At 52.7% G+C, this 17,633-nt stretch overlaps 3 protein-coding genes and 1 long non-coding RNA gene across 4 annotated transcripts in view; 2 read left to right on the plus strand and 2 right to left on the minus strand.

Moving 5' to 3' along the window:
- Nucleotides 1-681: 681 nt before the first annotated feature.
- Nucleotides 682-2,424, minus strand: LOC115307105. The gene is made up of 2 exons (XR_003915552.1): nucleotides 2,253-2,424; nucleotides 682-2,117 (listed from the first exon to the last, which is right to left on the minus strand). It is a non-coding gene; the product is annotated as an uncharacterized LOC115307105 (long non-coding RNA).
- A 1,345-nt stretch (nucleotides 2,425-3,769) lies between these two features.
- LOC103761600 (NADPH oxidase organizer 1) lies at nucleotides 3,770-7,473 on the plus strand. The gene is made up of 8 exons (XM_025896501.2): nucleotides 3,770-3,887; nucleotides 4,331-4,411; nucleotides 4,525-4,588; nucleotides 5,072-5,252; nucleotides 5,489-5,670; nucleotides 5,890-6,003; nucleotides 6,489-6,606; nucleotides 6,849-7,473. The coding sequence occupies exons 1-8, from the start codon at nucleotides 3,822-3,824 to the stop codon at nucleotides 7,471-7,473; spliced, it is 1,431 nt and encodes a 476-aa protein (XP_025752286.1). The 5' UTR covers nucleotides 3,770-3,821.
- A 1,577-nt stretch (nucleotides 7,474-9,050) lies between these two features.
- TBL3 (transducin beta like 3) lies at nucleotides 9,051-17,627 on the minus strand. Its single transcript, XM_018086344.2, has 21 exons — nucleotides 17,550-17,627; nucleotides 17,373-17,468; nucleotides 17,139-17,186; nucleotides 16,570-16,711; nucleotides 16,192-16,276; nucleotides 15,375-15,542; nucleotides 14,955-15,030; nucleotides 14,724-14,820; nucleotides 14,110-14,306; nucleotides 13,660-13,801; nucleotides 13,262-13,320; nucleotides 12,633-12,736; nucleotides 12,363-12,513; nucleotides 12,012-12,242; nucleotides 11,860-11,930; nucleotides 11,303-11,459; nucleotides 10,878-10,936; nucleotides 10,521-10,624; nucleotides 10,253-10,324; nucleotides 9,786-9,944; nucleotides 9,051-9,276 (listed from the first exon to the last, which is right to left on the minus strand). Exons 2-21 carry the CDS (start codon nucleotides 17,445-17,447, stop codon nucleotides 9,164-9,166), a joined length of 2,310 nt encoding a protein of 769 aa, XP_017941833.2. The 5' UTR covers nucleotides 17,448-17,468; nucleotides 17,550-17,627; the 3' UTR covers nucleotides 9,051-9,163.
- RPS2 (ribosomal protein S2) overlaps nucleotides 17,446-17,633 on the plus strand; it is a 4,395-nt gene continuing 4,207 nt past the window's right edge. Inside the window, exon 1 of the mRNA XM_029957808.1 lies at nucleotides 17,446-17,472. Within this exon, the coding sequence (XP_029813668.1) occupies nucleotides 17,446-17,472 (27 nt within the window). The remainder of the gene's footprint in view (nucleotides 17,473-17,633) is intronic.

The following is a 17,633-nucleotide window of genomic DNA, read 5'->3' on the forward strand; positions in this document are numbered from 1 at the left end:
GTAAAGAGAACAGTGGATTGACTTTAATGCTGACACTAACCTTGGACTTTGGAGATTATATATTATCAAGGAATGAAACTCACACTATTTTCACAGATGTCCAAACATCAAAGGCAGATCCTGCTTTGTTCTGCAAAGGGCAGGGGGATGTTGTAACTGCATGTTGAGGGCAAACTATCCCAGCCTCCCAGACTGGGCATTAGCCCAGACCTTGTGGTGTGGAAATTCAGGCAGAAACTATCAAGCAGCTTTGGCAGAACCACCTGTAACTGCACAAGGCTTGACTGTGACAGTTAATATTCCCATTATCAGTTCCAGCACCTTTTCACAATTTTCATGTTGGCTCTCACCTCTTTTTTTTTGTCACCCCTGGGCTCATTGTTTGGCTCTGCTACCAAGAATTAAATTTGAGCTCTTCCCGAGTTCTGGTCAATTCAAGCTCCAAACCATGCCCTGGAATGCCTTAGGATAGCTGGAGAGCTCTGAGCCATCATCTCATCCTGGCCAAGTGATGTCCTCACTCCAAGGCTTTAGGAAAAGGATTTTTTATGTGGATGGTTTGCATGGAGCTTGTTCCCTGCTGATACACAGTGTACATTGGTTATCACTTGTAGGGACCCCAGGTCAGAGTGAGGGTGAAAGACTGGGCTTGGGAAAGGGATATAAAAATAATGACAGTCATTCAGCAGAAAAATCTGGCTTTACTTGCTTGTCAGAATGGTTTATTTAACCAAACAGTATTGAGTCTATAAAAGACTTCAGACATGCTCAAATGCATGCAGTTGTGAGAAGCAAAAAAAAAAAAGTCATATATGGAAGAGTGTGAAAGCTCCAAATGGGTTAATCTGCAATTGAGTTTTATGCTTGGGTGGCTTCTCCCCTGGCACTGAGCTTTCCATCCCAAAGTGCAACAGCAAGAGTAAAAAACCAGCCTGTGCCAACAAAAACCTGACTGGATTTGTAAGAGAAGTTAAACTGGAAGGAATCCAGGAATAAATTTGAAAAGTTTACTGGAGGGCAGCTCTCATTGCAGTGTCTGTCTCGTGTAACTATTCTATCCCCTGAGAGAGCTGAGTGTGGAGTCTGTCCCTAAACCCCTGGTTTTCTCTCCTGTAGAGCTTAATGAAGACAATATTCCTTCAACATTCAAAGTTTTACAATCTGCTGAGTCGGTGCCTGCTCTCGACAGCACAGGGAAAACGTTCCAGGTCACAGCTCCTGCTCTGCACACTGAGCAAGGGAAGGAGTTACAACCTGCATCCTTCAGGTTTGGAACAATAGGGGTTAAACATGTTGGGAAAGGCCATCCCTGGTTAAACAGCCTCAACTCCAGTATGAAACTGCAATGCATCAGGAACTGTTTCCTGTGTTCCTTCCTCTAAACACAGACAGATACAGCTCTGAGAAAGCCTCCACTTAATGCTGCTTGTGTGGAAAATCAAAGGAAGTCAGTGGCACCAACAGATACATCAATCACTGCAGAGAAACTCGAAGGAGCACTGAGGTTATGAGTACAAAGCCACGACACAGCCAACACCACCCATTGCAGAGTAAAGCAGAGTTGGAAGGAGAAACAACGTGAAATGTCAGGATTTTTTTAAAGAATTAAAACACGGAGCCTTTGGCACATCTCTGGGTAGAAGGGCCTGTGCACTCCCCAGGGAAGAGCAGCCTGGCTTCAAAGTGCCAAAGGACAACACGTGCATGTTACAAGGCCATGGTCACTGGTGCATTTGCTGCCTTCACTGTCTGCTGGCCCAGTCACCCAACAAGTCACAGAGTACGCAGGAACAGCCTGTGGCAGGCAGGACACACCAGCACAAACACAGGGACCAGTGACCCCAGCTCAGCTGATGGACACCAGCTTGGCAGGACAGTTTGATACCAAACACTGAGTGCAGAAGGGACAGAGAGGCAGTTCCTGCCTGTCCCATCCATGTCACTGTGCTACCATGAGGCCATACTTGGAGCACAGCAGGCCCCTCTTCTTTTCCCTTTCCATGAGGAAATTCCTCAGTTTGGTGGTGGGGAAGGTAACCAGTGCTTGCTGCCTGCTGTCCAAACCTGTCTCCTGGAGCCACGGGCTCTGAAGGCACTCGGAGGCTGATGGCCTTCCCCTGGAACAGGAAAGGTGAGGAGGTCAGTCAGGGAGCCCTGCTGGGTGAGGAGGCTCCTTGCACATGGAGAGAAAGGAGGGCCAATAGCCAGGATCTGCCCCAGCTGTGCAGCTGGGAGAGCAGACAGCACCTTACCAGGGGTTTGCACACAGAGTGCTCTGGAGGAAGGACACAGCCCCCCCGGACAGACCCGCGTAGCACCGCGTGAGCTTCACTTTGCCCTTCCTGGTGGTTCTCAGGAACTCACAGGGGACATCGGAGCTGACGGGGTAGTTGGCACTCAACCTGCCCCAAAAGAAGAGAATTGATCAGAGTGAAGCTGCCTCCAGCTCTGGAGTCCTCAGTGTAAGAAGGGTGTGGACTTGTTGGAGCGAGTCCAGAGGAGGCCACAGAGATGCTCCGAAGGCTGGAGCCCCTCTGCTCTGGAGCCAGGCTGGGAGAGCTGGGGGTGTTCACCTGGAGAAGAGAAGGATCCAGGGAGACCTGAGATCCCCTTCCAGTGTCTAAAGGGGCTCCAAGACTTGGGACAAGGGCCCAGAGTGACAGGACAAGGGGGAACAGTTTTAAACTACAATAAAGGAGCTTTAGATTAGATATTAGGAAGAAATTCTTTACTACAGGGGTGGTGAGGCCCTGGCACAGGTTGCCCAGAGAAGCCATGGCTGCCCCATCCCTGAAGTGTTTGAGATCAGGTTGGATTGGGCTTGGAGCAACCTGGTATAGTGGCCCATGGCAGGGAATTTGGAACTGGGTGATCTTTAAGGTCCCTTCTAACCCAAACCATTCTAGGATTCTCTGACTCTTATAAGGGCATCACTCAGGATGCTCCTTCTCCCAGTAACTCCCATTCAGCAGTGAGAGGAGGGTCATGACAATGCACAGAAACATCATACAGGAAATAAAAATCTCAAAGGCCACTGTTCTTCAATGAGTTTCATGACTTTGGCTGCTTTTCAACCTGGTATATTTTGGATTTTTTTGGTAAAGTTGGGGCTTTTCAGACAAGAGAAAAACACCAGCAGCTGCTGTGTTGTAAAACAGCCTCCTTCCTGTACAGGGAGACATCACTGGGACGACAACCCACATTGTAAATCAGCTTTTGGGACTGGGGTGAGCTCATCCTGGGCTGCAGGTAACTCTCTGCAATACAGCCATAAAAACTCTGCGTGTGTCCCCGGAAATCTCTCGGGGCAGGAGCTGCTGCCCCAGTGACCTCCCGCACACCCAGGGCCCGGCTCGCTTCCCAGCACGGGCTGGGATGTGATAAAACAAGCTGGATCTGCTCCCCGGCTCCCTGAACTCTGTCCCTGCTGCCACAGCCGGGACTATTTGCGTGTTAGAAGCAGGGGGAAAGATAAAAGTTAAAAGGCACCCGGTAGTTTGCCAAACTACGGAATTTCTGCGGGGCGGGGCGGAGGAGGAGGCCGGGAACGCCTGTGCCCTGCCTCCTGCTCCAGGGTATTTAACCTGGGGAGTCCTGGCTGCAGCCACAGCTCTGCAATCTCCAGCACAGCACACATCTCTCCAGGACACATCCCTCCAGGGCACAACACTCCAGGACATTCCTCCAGCTCCCATCCCTCCAGGATATCCCTGCAGGACACATCCCTCCAGCTCATCCCTCCAGCTGCCATCCCTCCAGCTCCCATCCTTCCAGGACACATCCCTCCAGCTGCCAGTGAGGGAGGAGCAGGCGTGGGGAAGATGAGCTGCAGCAGGTACCCCGTGGATGTGAAGGCTGTTGGCTTCATGCAATGCAGAAAGCAGAAGGTATGTTAATTTTTATAATTTTTGGCTTTTATTTCCTCCTGAAATATATTATAAATTAGGAAACTAGAGGGCTTTGGACTTACTCTTCTAGGGATGTGTTTGCTCATTCCCCACAGTGTTGGGATTAGGAGCCTTGGGATCTAGGACAAAGGGATTTTTGTAATGGGCTTAATACTGTAAGAAAATTGTTATCTTGGATTTTGCTCTCTTTCTGTCATAGCACCATAAAATCCTCCTGATTTCATTTATGATTATCCATTTGGAACCCTTAAATTTAAGGAAATATTTTTGTGGGTTTAATGTTTAATTGAATTTTTTAATGTGATACTCTCAGCCTGAAGCCAGAACTAACCCACAGCTCGTGGCAAACGCTGATTGCCTGGAAGCATCTCAGATGGAACACTGTGATTAAATTGCACTTCTTTTCCCTTTTCTTTTCCCAGAACTACATGATGTTTGTGACTTGGTCAGACCAGAACAACATTCTCATCTACCGGACATTTGAAGACTTTAAGAAATTCCATGTAAGTGAGTTTTCAGTTCCTGGAATGTCAGGATTCCCATCCTGGAGAGGCAAAGGAGCCCAGCTGTGTGTCAGGGCTGTGAGGAATCACTGTTCTCTCCTTCTCTCTTTTAGAAAGAGCTGAAGAGAAAATTCCCCATGGAGAGTGGCTCCCTCAGGAGTTTACCCAGGTTTAAAGGTAAGAATAAATCTCTGATGGACCAACAAACATGTGAGTGGACAGGACAGGCATAACTGGGGACACAAACTGAAGTCTCTGAGCCTGACTTTCCTCTGGAACAGGTTAAGAGCTCTCTCCTGCTCCTGGCACAGCACCACTGGGTTATATCAACATGATTGTGTCTAGTACAGACTTAGAACAACCCAGAAAGGCTTTTTTATTAGATAATTGCACTTGGGAAATTAGTATTGCACTTTAAATATCTGCACAGACCTTCTTGAAATATTTACATGTGAAAAAAAGATAAATTTTGGATGTTAAAAAAATTGTATCAGGAGCTATTAGAAAGGACAGGGAGGCAGGGACAGTGACTGTACAGTTTGGGACGGGGCAGGAAGGGTGGTGGGTGAGGACACCCCATGTTCAGGCAAAAGATGCTGCTCCCAAAGACATCCAGACCTGCTGTTGTCTTACACCAACTGTGCCTTTGTTCTTTTAAAGGTGTGATTATGCAGCACAGGAAGGGTGGGAAGCTGAACAGGTGCCTGGAGATCCTGAAACTGCTGGAAACCTACTCCCAGGAGCTGCTGAAAATGGACGCGAGGATCTCCCAGGGGGGAGACGTGAATCAGTTTTTCAAGGCACAGACCCAGGACCTCGACCCCTCCTTCCCTGAAAACAGGTGTGAAATCCGAGTTGTCCTTTTTGTGTGTTCACCAAGCAGAAATGTTATGGGATGTGGGTAGAAGAGAAACACCAGTTACAAGAGGGCAGCAGAGCAGGGAAGTTCTGCTGGGTGCTTTAATCTGGGTTTATGTCGTCTCTGGTGGCTAAAGCTACTGCATAAGTGATTTTACCAAAACTGAGGCTAAACTCAACCTTCCACCTGAGTTTTTGATGCGAAACTTTGCTTTGCAGTGTTGTGATCATGCCATCAGAATTTAGAAGGGAAAAGAAGCAGCAGCCCATCTCCATCACCCTTCCCCAGGCGTCCCAGAGCTACCGCTGCATCGAGAGCTTTGAAACCAAGGACACCAAGAACAGGGCGTTCACAGTGGCTCAGAAGGAAATTGTTGAAGTGTTAATCAAGGACATGACTGGTATGTTTGAGGGGATTCTTCAGTGTCAGGGCTGGAGGGGCAGGTTGATTCATAGCCCGGCAAATGCCAGGGTAGTGTCAGGAGTGCAGGTGTTTGTACTTGTGTGCCTACCTGGGGGGACAGTGAATGTCCCTCCTGTCTCTTGTGTCCCTTATCCAGGGATTATGGTCATCTCTCAACTTGCAGGCTGTTAAAAACTGGGTGTTTTGCTCTTTGTAGGGTGGTGGCTGGTGGAAAATGCAGACAAGCAGATTGCCTGGTTCCCAGCCTCGTACTTGGAAGAGCTTGATGTCCACGAGGACATCCAGAACACCTTTAGCTCAAATGAGGAGGGTAAGTCTGCTCCTGGCTCTCTGGGACACCTTCAAAAAATGAGTTCTGCAAAACCTCACCACTTTAACCACTGCTTGGAGTCCCCACCTGGATCTCTGGAGCTCTGACTCTTCTGGTCAGCTCTGCCATGGAATCACAGAATGGTTTGGGTTGGAAGGGACCTTTCAAGGTCATCTAGTCCCACCCCCTGCCATGGGCAGGGACACCTTCCACTAGCCCAGTTTGCTCCAAGCCCCGTCCAACCTGGCCTTGGACACTTCCAGGGATCCAGGGGCAGCCACAGCTTCTCTGGGCAACCTGTGCCAGGGCCTCCCCACCCTCATTGTAGAAAAAACATCTTCCTTGTGTCCAACCTAAATCACTCAGTTTGGGGTCCCTGAGCAGCCAGTCCCTCTCAGGGACACTGCCCCACAGCTGAGCTGCTCTGTCACAGGGTAGGGGCACTTTCTCCACGGGGCAGATCCGACCTCCTCCTCCTCCCACAGGCAGCCTGTACTTCGTGGTGCAGCCCTACGAGGCGCAGGAGGCGGATGAGCTCTCTCTGCACAGCGGGGTGGTCGTGGAGGTGCTCAGGAGCTCTGACAACGGCTGGTGGCTCATCCGGTAAGGAGGCTTTTCCAAAGTCCTGCCAACCCAGGGAGCTGGTTACCTGCTGCAGCTGCTGCTTGCCCTCTCCTTGCCATTTGGGTGCATCCCTGAGCTGAATGTCCTTGGCCAAGGATGGTTTCCCAGTCCTCACACCCCACGTACAGCACAGGGCTGGGCCCTGCCCTGCTCTGCTCCCTCCCCTTGGTTCAAACTGGTCGAAGGGCTCCTCTCAGTGTTCCTTCCATCCCTGCCCACAGGTACAATGGGAGCACGGGCTACATGCCCTCCATGTGCCTCCGGCCCTACAAGAATCCTCACCACAAGCTGCAGACCATCATCAACTCCGGGCTCAACGTCTCCACCCCAAACCTCTTCTCCCCCCAGCCCCGGGGGCAGGCCGTGGCACAGCCCAGGGCACAGCCTGGCTCTTCCTTCAACCTGAATGAAGATGGGAGCTCTCAGAGGAGCAGATCCAGGTCTCTGCCCAGGGCCAGCTCCACCTCAGACCTGGAGTCAGAGAGCTCGTCCCTGAGCTCGGGCAGCAGCAGCGAGCAGGGCGCCCGGCTGAGCTGGAAGCCCGACCTGTCCCGCTCTCTGCCCGAAGTGGAGCAGAACAGGAGCTCCCCTGCCCTGGCCACGCACAGCACCAAGTCCCCACGCCTCACCCCCAGGGACAGGAACGACTCTGGCTTCGTGGAGTCCTCTACAGCCGACCTGAGCTCGCCCCTGCCCGACCCCGACCTGGCCACGAGCGTCCCCAAGGTGCCAGCACGGCCCTCGGCCCACGAGATCCTGCAGAGGTGCAGCACCCTCACCAAACGGGCCCTGCAGGGACACAGCCCACGGCCAGGCCTGCAGCCACTGCTGCCCAGCCTGCACTAGAGCAGGCACAGGGGACAGGGGACAATGACACAGCCCAGGCACTGCTGCCCAGCCTGCACTAGAGTAGGCACAGGGGACAGGGGACAATGACACAGCCCAGGCACTGCTGCCCAGCCTGCACTAGAGCAGGGACAGGACACAGCCCGGGCAGAGCCAGGCACCCCTCACCAGAGCCCCGTGGGAACATCAGCCCTTGGACTGTGGCTTCCCAAGGACACCACTGGATCCCAAGGAATACACCCACTAACATCCATCCCCTCCTTGGGCAGCACCAATTCCTGCTGCGGCTTCACAGGGAGACTGGGAGCCAGAAGGGAGTTACTGGGAAAGGATTTAGTGGTTTAACTCCTCAGGGGAGTCAGGGCAGCTGCGGATCCAGCAGCTCCTAAGTTAGAGGTCACTTGGAATTCAGTAAGTTCTCCCTCAGGCAGCTGTTCATTCTGCCACACAGGATGTGAACAGTTGAACATTTCACAGTCACTGTTGCATTATTCCCCACACCAGGTGAGCTGCAGCCACCCCAGAGAGCAGAGAAGTGGCACCAGAGTGACTCAGAGTCACCAATGGCAGCCCAAGCTACAGTTACTGGATTGTGGGAGGGATGGGATGATGCAGCTGTGATGTCATTTACCTGAACACCATACTTTACATATATATATATTTAAACTGTTTAGGTTTTGGTGTTGGTTTGGGGTTTGGTTTTTTACAGCTTAGATCAATTTAGGTAGTGGAGAGGCCATCAGATGGATTGGCTGCATCTGCTGAATGGCTGTGACAACAAAAAACCTGTTGGGGAGGAACCTCATCCCTGGCTGTTCCCTCCAGCCGTGGCTGTGCAGACACAGGAGCACAAACAGGGCTGGCACAGCTTGTGTCCCACCTGGGGACAGGGACAGAGGTCACTTTTATGGGCAAAACATTCCCCTTCCAAGGGAGTCTGGCAGTTACTGAAACTCCCAGCAATTCTCATCCTAAACTCGTTGCTAGATTTGTTAGGTGAATAGTTCTAGGAAAATTAAGGCTTTTCTATATGTTGCTGGCTTTGACTGTAGTTATTCTCCCTGTTAATGTTTTTTAGAAACAACTTGTGAGATGTTTGTGTCGTTCCGAATTTTATACATTTTTGTCTTTGAAATAAAATACATGTAAACATGTCTGAAGTCTGAGTTTTACACCTTAAAAATTTGCTACCTGGCGAATTAAAATCATGCTTCTCTCCCTCTCAGGTGCTAAATTTGGGGTGGGCACGGGTGAGAGACCTGCCTTGGTCCAGGCTGCATTTGCTCAAGCAAAGAAAATATTTAATGGCACAACAGTGATCAACAGCCAGGGCCCAGCTGGGCTGGAGGACATGATATGACATTGCCAGGAGTGCCTCTCAGCTCCATAAAGTTTTTAAATCCCAGTAAAACCCAACTACTTGTTGGGATTCTGCCTTTCCTCCAAACTAAATGATGTTTGAGTGTCTGGGCCTGAAAATTCAGGGCATGAAAATACAAACCAGAGCTTGGCCAAAGAAACGACCCTTTCCTCTTGTTGGGCCCTGAGGAGATTGAATGCTGGGCTGGTTTTACAAATTAACATTTAAAAATTTATTATAAAATACAGGAACTAAAAATACAGTTACCATCCTGGTAGGAAAGAGCTCAGGCTCCCCCCCCTTTGGAAAGAGGAGCCGGTGGGAGGAGGGTCACAGGGTCCCGTTGTCCTGCTGGGCCGTGTCCCCCAGCCTCATGTGCTGCCACATGAAGTCGATGAACATGGAGGCCTGGAGCAGCCGGCTGAGCCTCTGGAAGTGCCTCTCTGCAGGGACAGGAGTGATCAGGGCAGTGGGAAAGAGCTCCCTGGAACAGGGTGCAAACATTTCCCGTGTCCCCAGACTGTGGAGCCAGGCTGGGAGAGCTGGGGGGGTTCCCCTGGAGAAGAGAAGGCTCCAGGGAGAGCTGAGAGCCCCTTCCAGGGCCTAAAGGGGCTCCAGGAGAGCTGGAGAGGGACTGGGGACAAGGCATGGAGGGACAGGACAGGGGGAATGGCTTCCCACTGCCAGAGGGCAGGGTTAGAGGGGATATTGGGAAGGAATTTATCCTCTGGGAGTGGGTGGGGAGGCCCGTGGCACAGTTGCCCAGAGAAGCTGTGCTGCCGCATCCTGGAAGTGTCCAAGGCGGTTGGACAGGGCTTGGAGTAGCCTGGGCCAGTGGAAGGTGTCCCTGCCCATAGCTGAGCTTTAAGGTCCTTTCCAAGCCAAACCATTCCAGGATTCTGTGCTCCAGGCCACAGGAGGACACCCCAGGCCCGGCCCCGCAGCGACTCACCCGTGTAGGGCAGCAGGGACTCCACAGCAGGTTTAATGCCCGAGAACTGCAGGAGACTGTCGGGTGCCTCGTGCTTCAGGAGGATTTCCAGGACAGCCTGGGCCTCGTGGCAGTTCCGGGAGTTGGTGTTCCAGGTGACCAGGAACGCCAGCACGGCCTCTGTGGGGGAGGGACACCCATGTCTTGGGTCTTACAGAGGTTCAGCTCCCACAGACAGTAACTGACGAGCCCAGAGGGGCAAAGTAATTCCAGACAGAACCATTCCTTGAGCCATCACACCCTAAATGTGTGGGATGACGAGGCCTGATGTCCCTGAATGCCCCACAGCAGGGGATGGAGCTGGATGAGCTTTAAGGCCCTTCCAACCCAAACCATCCCATGGTTCTATTTTATGATTCTTAATTTCAGTTGAGAAAACAAGCCCCTGACCTGGAAGCTTTCAACACTCAAACCACGTCGTGACAAACCTTTCTGATCCTTCCGGAGCCGAACAAGGTTCTCTTCCAAGTGCTTCCTCCCCTCGGGTTCCTTAAGGATGGCTGCAGAGAGAGAAGGGAGAGTCCAGGCTGAGAGCAGGGAGACCACTGGTTAGCTGGGGTGATTGCTCTCAGGAACACGGGAAAGAGAGAGGGAACACTGAGGCTTTCCGACTAATAATTAGACCTTGGAGCCTGGAAAGAGTGTTCTGGAAAGCAGAGGGCAGGAAAATGCCTTCGGAGCACGAGATGGACTCACCCTTGACCACCGTCAACACGGTGTGAGGCCGATCCAGGGAAATGGCCAAGCCCAGGGCTCGGAGGTACCTGTGCTCATGGAGCAGGTTAGAAAGCTCTTGCTCTCTGGAAAACAAATCAGGGTCGAGAGTGAGACCAGTGTTTGAGTGGTGGAAACAAGCACTGCACAAAAAGCAGCAGATTTGGCAGTAACAGCGTGCAGGGGGGGTCACACCAACGAGTCAGTGGTGCTTGTCAATAAATGCCTCGGTGCTCCCACTAAATACTGGGATTAGATGGAGCTGGATGGCTCCAGGTGTGGGCAGTTCCACTGGACAGTTTGCCTTTCACGGCTCTTAATTGCACGAGACCAACTCACTTCATAATCTGCTCCTCCTGTTTAGCTTGTGCTTCTTTCTCCTCAATTTCAGTGACATCCTATAAAAACACAGGATAAAACTTTATCAAATCTTGCTTTAATACACACGGATTTTTATTGAGCCATTGAGTGCTTAGGAGAGCAGGTTCTGCAGCAAGATCTCTAGGCCAAGTAATTTAAGGGTTAAATCCAGTAACTCCCAACTTCCCTCCAAGCCACCAGTGCCTGAGGCTGCTGGGGCCCATCTGCTGCAGGGGAAACACAGTCTGGCCAAAAAATAACCCCAAACCCCAAGATAAGCCTTACTGACCCAATTCCAAAGTGCAGAAAATGGGAACACATGAGGAACAAGCCACTGGCATCCTGAGTTCTCCATTTATGCTGATTATTAACCCTGAGAGGAGTCAGGACCCCCCGTGCTGTACCTGCCAGAGTGTGATGCAGGAGTCACTGGAGGCTGTCACCACCATGTCATCTTGTTTGTTGGAGTGAAGACCCCAGATTTTATCTTCATGACCATCTAATGTCTTAACACACTCATTTGTTTTAATTGTCCAGAGTTTTAAGAGACCATCAGATCCACTTTTGGAAGAGAAACACAAAAACAAAAAAAATAATCACTGGACAGATCCATTCTTGCTCTGCCCCCCCCTCAAATATCAGATAAACTTGTCCCATTCCAGTGCCTTCCAAACAGGAACAGAATTAAACAAAATGTGCAGGGCAAGATGCACACTTAGCTCTGCCTCCTGTGTGTGTCCCCAGCCCAGCAATGCACAGCAGATAAACAGAATCCATGGAATAACTGGAGAAGAGGATTCATTCAGCTCCTGTAGAAAGCTTGGCCTAAATATGGCACCTTCCTATCAGTCTTTCCAAGGACTCCTTGGACACAAGACTCTTCCCTCTTGCTGCTGCTGCTCAGCCAAGAGATTCCCTCCTGACCAGTTGTGGATCTCCCCCAGACTCCCCAGGCACAAACCTGCTGAGCAGTTGGGCCCCTCGGCTCACAAAGATGATCTTCAGCACTGAGGCATCGTGGCCTTCGAAGGTCTGGGAAGGGGAAAGGAAGCTCAGTTTCCAAAGGACCAACCCCAGGGCTTTGCCTGGAGCAGGGGCAGGAGCTCTCCTCACCTTCAGGCAGCTGAAGTCCCGAAGGCCCCAGAGCTTCAGGGTCCCGTCTGCCGAGGAGGTGGCCAGGACCTGATCCACGGGGGAGAACTGCACGCACCAGATGCCCCGTCTGTGCCCCGAGAACACCCCCAGCAAGGAGCAGTCGGAGCAGGACCACAGCTTGGCCAGCCTGTCCTGCGAGCCCGTGGCCAGCAGCTTGTCATTGGGGGACACTGCCACGCTGTTGATGTCCTGGGGGGGAAGAGGAGCACAGAGCACTTCAGCCTTTGCTCTGGGAATGACCAGAGGGGGAACACGGGAGAGGGAGATTTAAGTGCCAGAGCCACGTTCTGGGCTCAGGGGGAGCCTGACCTTGTTGTGGCCCTTCTCAGTCACTCTGGCATGGAGGGTTTCTGGGCTGGAGATCGAGGCTGCTTTTGCTTTGGAAGTGAGGGATTCCGGGATGTTCCAGATCTTGATTGTGCAGTCCTGGCTGCTGGTTACTACAAAGCTTTCCTTCATTCTGAGAGGAACAAAAACATCGAGGAGGCAAATCAGTGGCTTCCCCTGCACAGGAGAAAAGGCCCTTCCCCTCCCTGAGCAGGAGGACACAAAGGGACAGCCTGCCCCGGTCTGTGTTACCTGGAGCAGGCGACAGCGCCCACGCCGTGGGCATGGCCCAGCCCCTGTGCCACACAGACCACCCTGCCAGCCTTGCCCATCCTCCAGACACGGATGCTCCTGTCCTGTGGGGGAGAGCACAGAAACTGCTTGATTTTCTGACAAGAGATCAGCCCCCTGGGCTTTCACCACATCCCCAGCCTGACTGGTCCTGAATTTTGCAGCTTGAACCTTTGCCTGCCTTTGTCAGAGCAGGTGAGGACACACAGCCAGACAGGACAAAGCTCCAGCCTGGGGTTCCAGAGTGGAGATTTATTGTGGGGTCTATCAGAGGTTTATTTTTGGGTGTATCAGGGCAGTTGGCACTTTTTCTTCCCACCCAGAAGCTCCCATCAGTCCCACACTAACAACTTCTCTAATTCCAGACCCAGATGCCTGGAGAAGGAACCATCTCCTTCAGGCTAATAAATACAACTGATTTCCCAGGGACAACATTAAAAAGGGACAGTGAAGAACCTTATCTTTGGGGGATGCAGCAGACAGGAATTGTATGAATAAAAGGCCCTTTCTGGAGTGCTAAAAGTGGTACAATTTTGCCCATAAAGATCAGTAAAGTGAAGAGCTGCATTAAATGAAGAGCAGTGACACACCTTGGCACAGGTGACGAACATCAGGCCTTTTCTGAAGACATCCAAAGCCATAATTGTTTCTAAAGAGAAGGAGACAAAACAGGTGGATGCACAGAAATACTGAAATGGGACAACAGGAATGTGTGAGTTAATGAACCCACTGTCCTGGGGACAGGTCTGGGACACTGGGACAGGGCATTCACAGTCCCTGTGGAGCGAGTGGCACTCACACCCCTTCAGCTCCAAATTAAACTGATGTCACTGCCAGTGACAGGGACAATGGGATATATCCTTTCTCCACACAACTCCCAAACCTGTTGTGATGCTGCTCAAGGGTTCCAGCCTCCACAGGAGCTCCAAGAGAAGCTGGACAAGGGAACCCCTGCCCCTCTCCCAGCCGGGTCAGCGCTGGCACTCACCTGTGTGGCCGTAGAGGATCTGGCAGTGGGATGTTGCCAACTCAAACACTTTCAGCTGGGGGCTGTTGGTGGCCACAACAATGTGAGAGTCACCAGGGCCCAGGAACTTCACATCCAGAACCTCCTCGTTGTACCCAGCGAGCTGGAATGGGAAGAGTTCAGCAGGGAAAAGCTGCAGTGCTGTGATCTCGCATTTGACGCTGGGTGTAAGGATCTCTTTTACACATAAGCTGGAGCACAGGAGGGATTTCTGCCTGGGCCTGTTCTGCTTCCTGGTTCTTATGTTGGTCTCTGTGCAAAATTCCCCCCAAGCAGCCCCACCAATGAAATTTCTGGTTTAGCACCAAGGAACAATTCCAGAACAGGCCGGAGACAAGGGACAGAGCTTTTAGCAGGAGCAGAGCTGATCCCAAACCGTGGATAAAGGCAAAAGAAGGCTGGGGCTGTCACCTGCTTGCGGAGCTGGAGGGTCTGTGCCTCGTAGAACATGATGTTGTGCTCCAGGGACACGGTGAGGAGCTCTCCCCGCGCGGGCACCCACAGGCACTGGCACAGGCTGCGCTCGCTCGGCTCCTCCCGCGGCGCGAAGGGCACGGGCTGGCTGTACACACAGCCTGCACTGGCCACCTCCCACACCCTCAGGATGCCTGCAACAGCCACGGGATACGTCCTCTGTCACAGCCAGCCTCACACAGTGACTGCCCAAGGGGTGTTATCCGAACCCTGGCACTGCCCACGGGAAAAGCTGCGCAGCTCCAGGGCAGGACCGGGCAGAGATCTGACTCCAGTGGCATGAGAAGCCACAGGGCTTCTGCAGTCTAAATCAAACTTCATTGCAGTTTGGGAATTATTTATATCTATTTATGGGTTTTAAAGTATATTTTTATGTAGATAAATGTATCTGAGTATTAAATGTTTCAGAGCACATCTGACCCATCCTGCTCATCCCCAGCTGCCCGAGGAACCTGGGAGCAGGCTCTGCTCTCCAGCCTAAGCTTCTGCCATGCAAAGAACTCCCACCCCAGCAATCACAGCCCCCAAAAGTGGCAGTGGCACTGCCTCACCTTTGCTGCCAGCTGTGACAAAGTGCAGCCCTTGTTTCTTCACACCCAGCTGAGAGAAATCCCCCTTCTCGGGCAACAACACGGCGGCTTCCACGGTCTGCAAGAGTCAGAGAGTCACAGAGCCAGGGCTCATCCCATAACACACAGAACCTGAAGAGGGAGAGCTACTGTGGGACCATGACCTGGAAACTACAAAAGGATCCCAAAGGAATAAGTGAACCCCAGTTTCACCTCGTAGACGGGGACGGTTCGTTTGCTCTCCCTGCTCTCCAGGTCCCACACCATGCAGATTTTATCACGGCCAGAGCTGCAAAGGAAAAGGTGTTTCAGTGCCAAATCCATGTGCAAACCTGGCACTGTGGGAGTTCAACACCTCTCTGGAGAGGTAATAGGAAAGAACATCAGCATTCCCTGTGCCAGCAGAGTGTAATGCCAGAAACACAGACCAGGCTGGATGGGGCTTGGAGCAACCTGGGCTAGTGGCAGGTGTCCCTGCCCATGGCAGGGTGTGGGACTGGATGGGTTTTAAGGTCACTTCCAACCCAAACCATTCCAGGATTCTGTTCTACAGGTGCCAAGACCCTCTGGAATCACCCAGCCCTGGCAGGAGGTGAACAGGACAGAGGTCAAACCCCTGTACCCAGGTGGTACCTCAGGAGGGTGTTTCCATCTGCAAATGCCAGCGAGGTGACAGCACTGAAGTGCCCATCCAGCACAGCCACACATTTGCTGGAATTCAGGTCCCAGATGCGGATTTTGTAGTCCATGGAGGAGGAGAAGAGCTGCAGGCGGGAGATGTCCGGGTGGAACTCGACCAGGCTGGGCAGGGGGAGAGGAACAGGACAGGAATGAACCACCTGCAGTGCTGGCCTTGGCCCAGCACCTAAATAAGGACACATTTACACAGGTCAACAGGCCAGGCTCGATGGGCTTGGAGCAACCTGGAATAGTGGAAAGTGTCCCTGCCCACAGCAGGGAGTGGAATAAGATGAGTTTTAAGGTCCCTTCCAACCCAGACCATTTCAGGATTCCACGAGAGATCAATTGACACAGATTTATAAGAGACTTTCTTTGTAGGGTCTCATTCCTCTGCCACCCACCAGAAGACTTTACTGTTTGTCTTTGCCAGTGTTCCCGTGCTCTTGGAGCACACCAGCCAGCAAGCACAGGGATTCCATTTGGATCCCAACCAATCTGAGGACACTGGTTAGTGGTGAACATGGTGCTGCTGGTTCATGGTTGGACTCAGTGATCTGAAAGGCCTTTTCCAACCTGAACAATCCTCTGATTGTATGAAAACTCTTGACAAATTGGGCTAGAGACAGTCATAGCCCTGTTCCCAAAAACCAGGAAGAAGAGCCCAGAACCTGCTTGGAATGGGCCTTCCTATTCCATTAACTCGAGATATTCCAGGTCAGTCCCAGCACCCCACAAATGGCAGGGACTGACAAACACAACTCCTCCTTACTGTACCACTCCAGAGGATCCTTTCAGGTTGTGTGTGCAGTAGTGTTTGACCATATCCCAGACCTTAATGGTGCTGTCACAGCCACCTGGGGAAAGAAGGACACAGGGAATGAACCACGGAAGAGAGGGAGGCAGTAGTCCAACACATCTGCAAAACTTCAGGGGTAGCAAAGGCACAAGAAAGGAAAATGAACCCAGTAAGAACAACCCACGGCAAGAGAAGCCCCTGGAGCACCTCACACTCAGTCAGACCGTGGAACAGGGAGGTTACAGGTCATGCCTGACCCTGTGCTGTGCCCTCGCTCCGGTCGCTGTGTCCAGCTGAGGGAGGTTATTCCAGAGCCGAAGGGCCCCCCAGAATCCCCCCAGTGCCCCGTACCTGTGGCCAGCAGGGTGGCTGTGGAGTCACAGGCCATGGTGGCCACGGGCAGGGGGTGCAGGGCCCGCCAGGCGCGGGCACAGCGCGGCTCCCGCCAGTGCCACTGCCGCAGGAGCAGCGCCCGGGAGCTCGTCAGCAGCACCTGGAATGGGCACAGGGACACGGTCAGGCTGGGATTGGGGCTGGATCTGTGCCAGGGCACACACACCGGGCACAGGGACATGGTCAGGGATGGATTGGGTTGGAAATCGTGCCAGGGCCCACACACAGGGCACAGACGGGGCAGGTGCCACAGCTCAGACTCCTGGCACATCCCAGTCACACCCAGGAGGGGACACAAGGAAGGGTGTGAGGAGCCTCCGTGGGGATCTCTGGAAGCACAGAGATCATGGAATAGAATCAGGGAATCTCCTGTGCTGGAAAGGACCCACAGGGATCATCGAGGCCAATCCCGGGCACAGGGCTCCCCAAAATCCTCCCACATTCCTGGAGTATTGTCCCAACACCCCCTGCAGCAGCCCAGCCCAGCCCCCTGATCCACCCAAAATAAACCTCTGATCCAAACCCACCTCGTCATCGGGGCTGAGCACAAAGGCAGTGACATCCTCCTCCTCCTCCTAGGAAGTGAAATCCCACAGTTAAACCATCCCCGGATCTCAGAGCTCCCTTCTGACACCGAGCACAGCTTGGGGACAACCCCAAACCCACCCGCCTGTGTTCGGGACCGTTCCCACCCTCCTCATTCCCGGGAGCGTCACATCCACAGTGGGAAAACCCCTCCCGGGAGCGGCCGTGCCCCTCACCTGCTGCAGGCTGTGCAGGAGCGCTCCCGTTTCCACATCGAGCACGTTCACTTTGCTCCCGCAGGGGCAGAACATGAACTTCCCATCACGGCTTATCTGGGCAAGAGGGGGTGAGAAGCAGGAACGTTACAGAGCCGGGAGACGCGGCACTCCCAAACCCTCCAGAGCTGGGATTACCTGGATTCGCCCTCCCTTGTAGAACGGCTCGATCTTCCGCGACACGGTGTAGCTGGAAGGGAAAGAGACGGGAACGGAGCGGCC

This window comes from Manacus vitellinus, unplaced genomic scaffold (genome assembly GCF_001715985.3).
Source record: "Manacus vitellinus isolate BGI_N305 unplaced genomic scaffold, ASM171598v3 scaffold_12_pilon, whole genome shotgun sequence".
NCBI classification, from domain to species: Eukaryota; Metazoa; Chordata; class Aves; order Passeriformes; family Pipridae; genus Manacus; species Manacus vitellinus.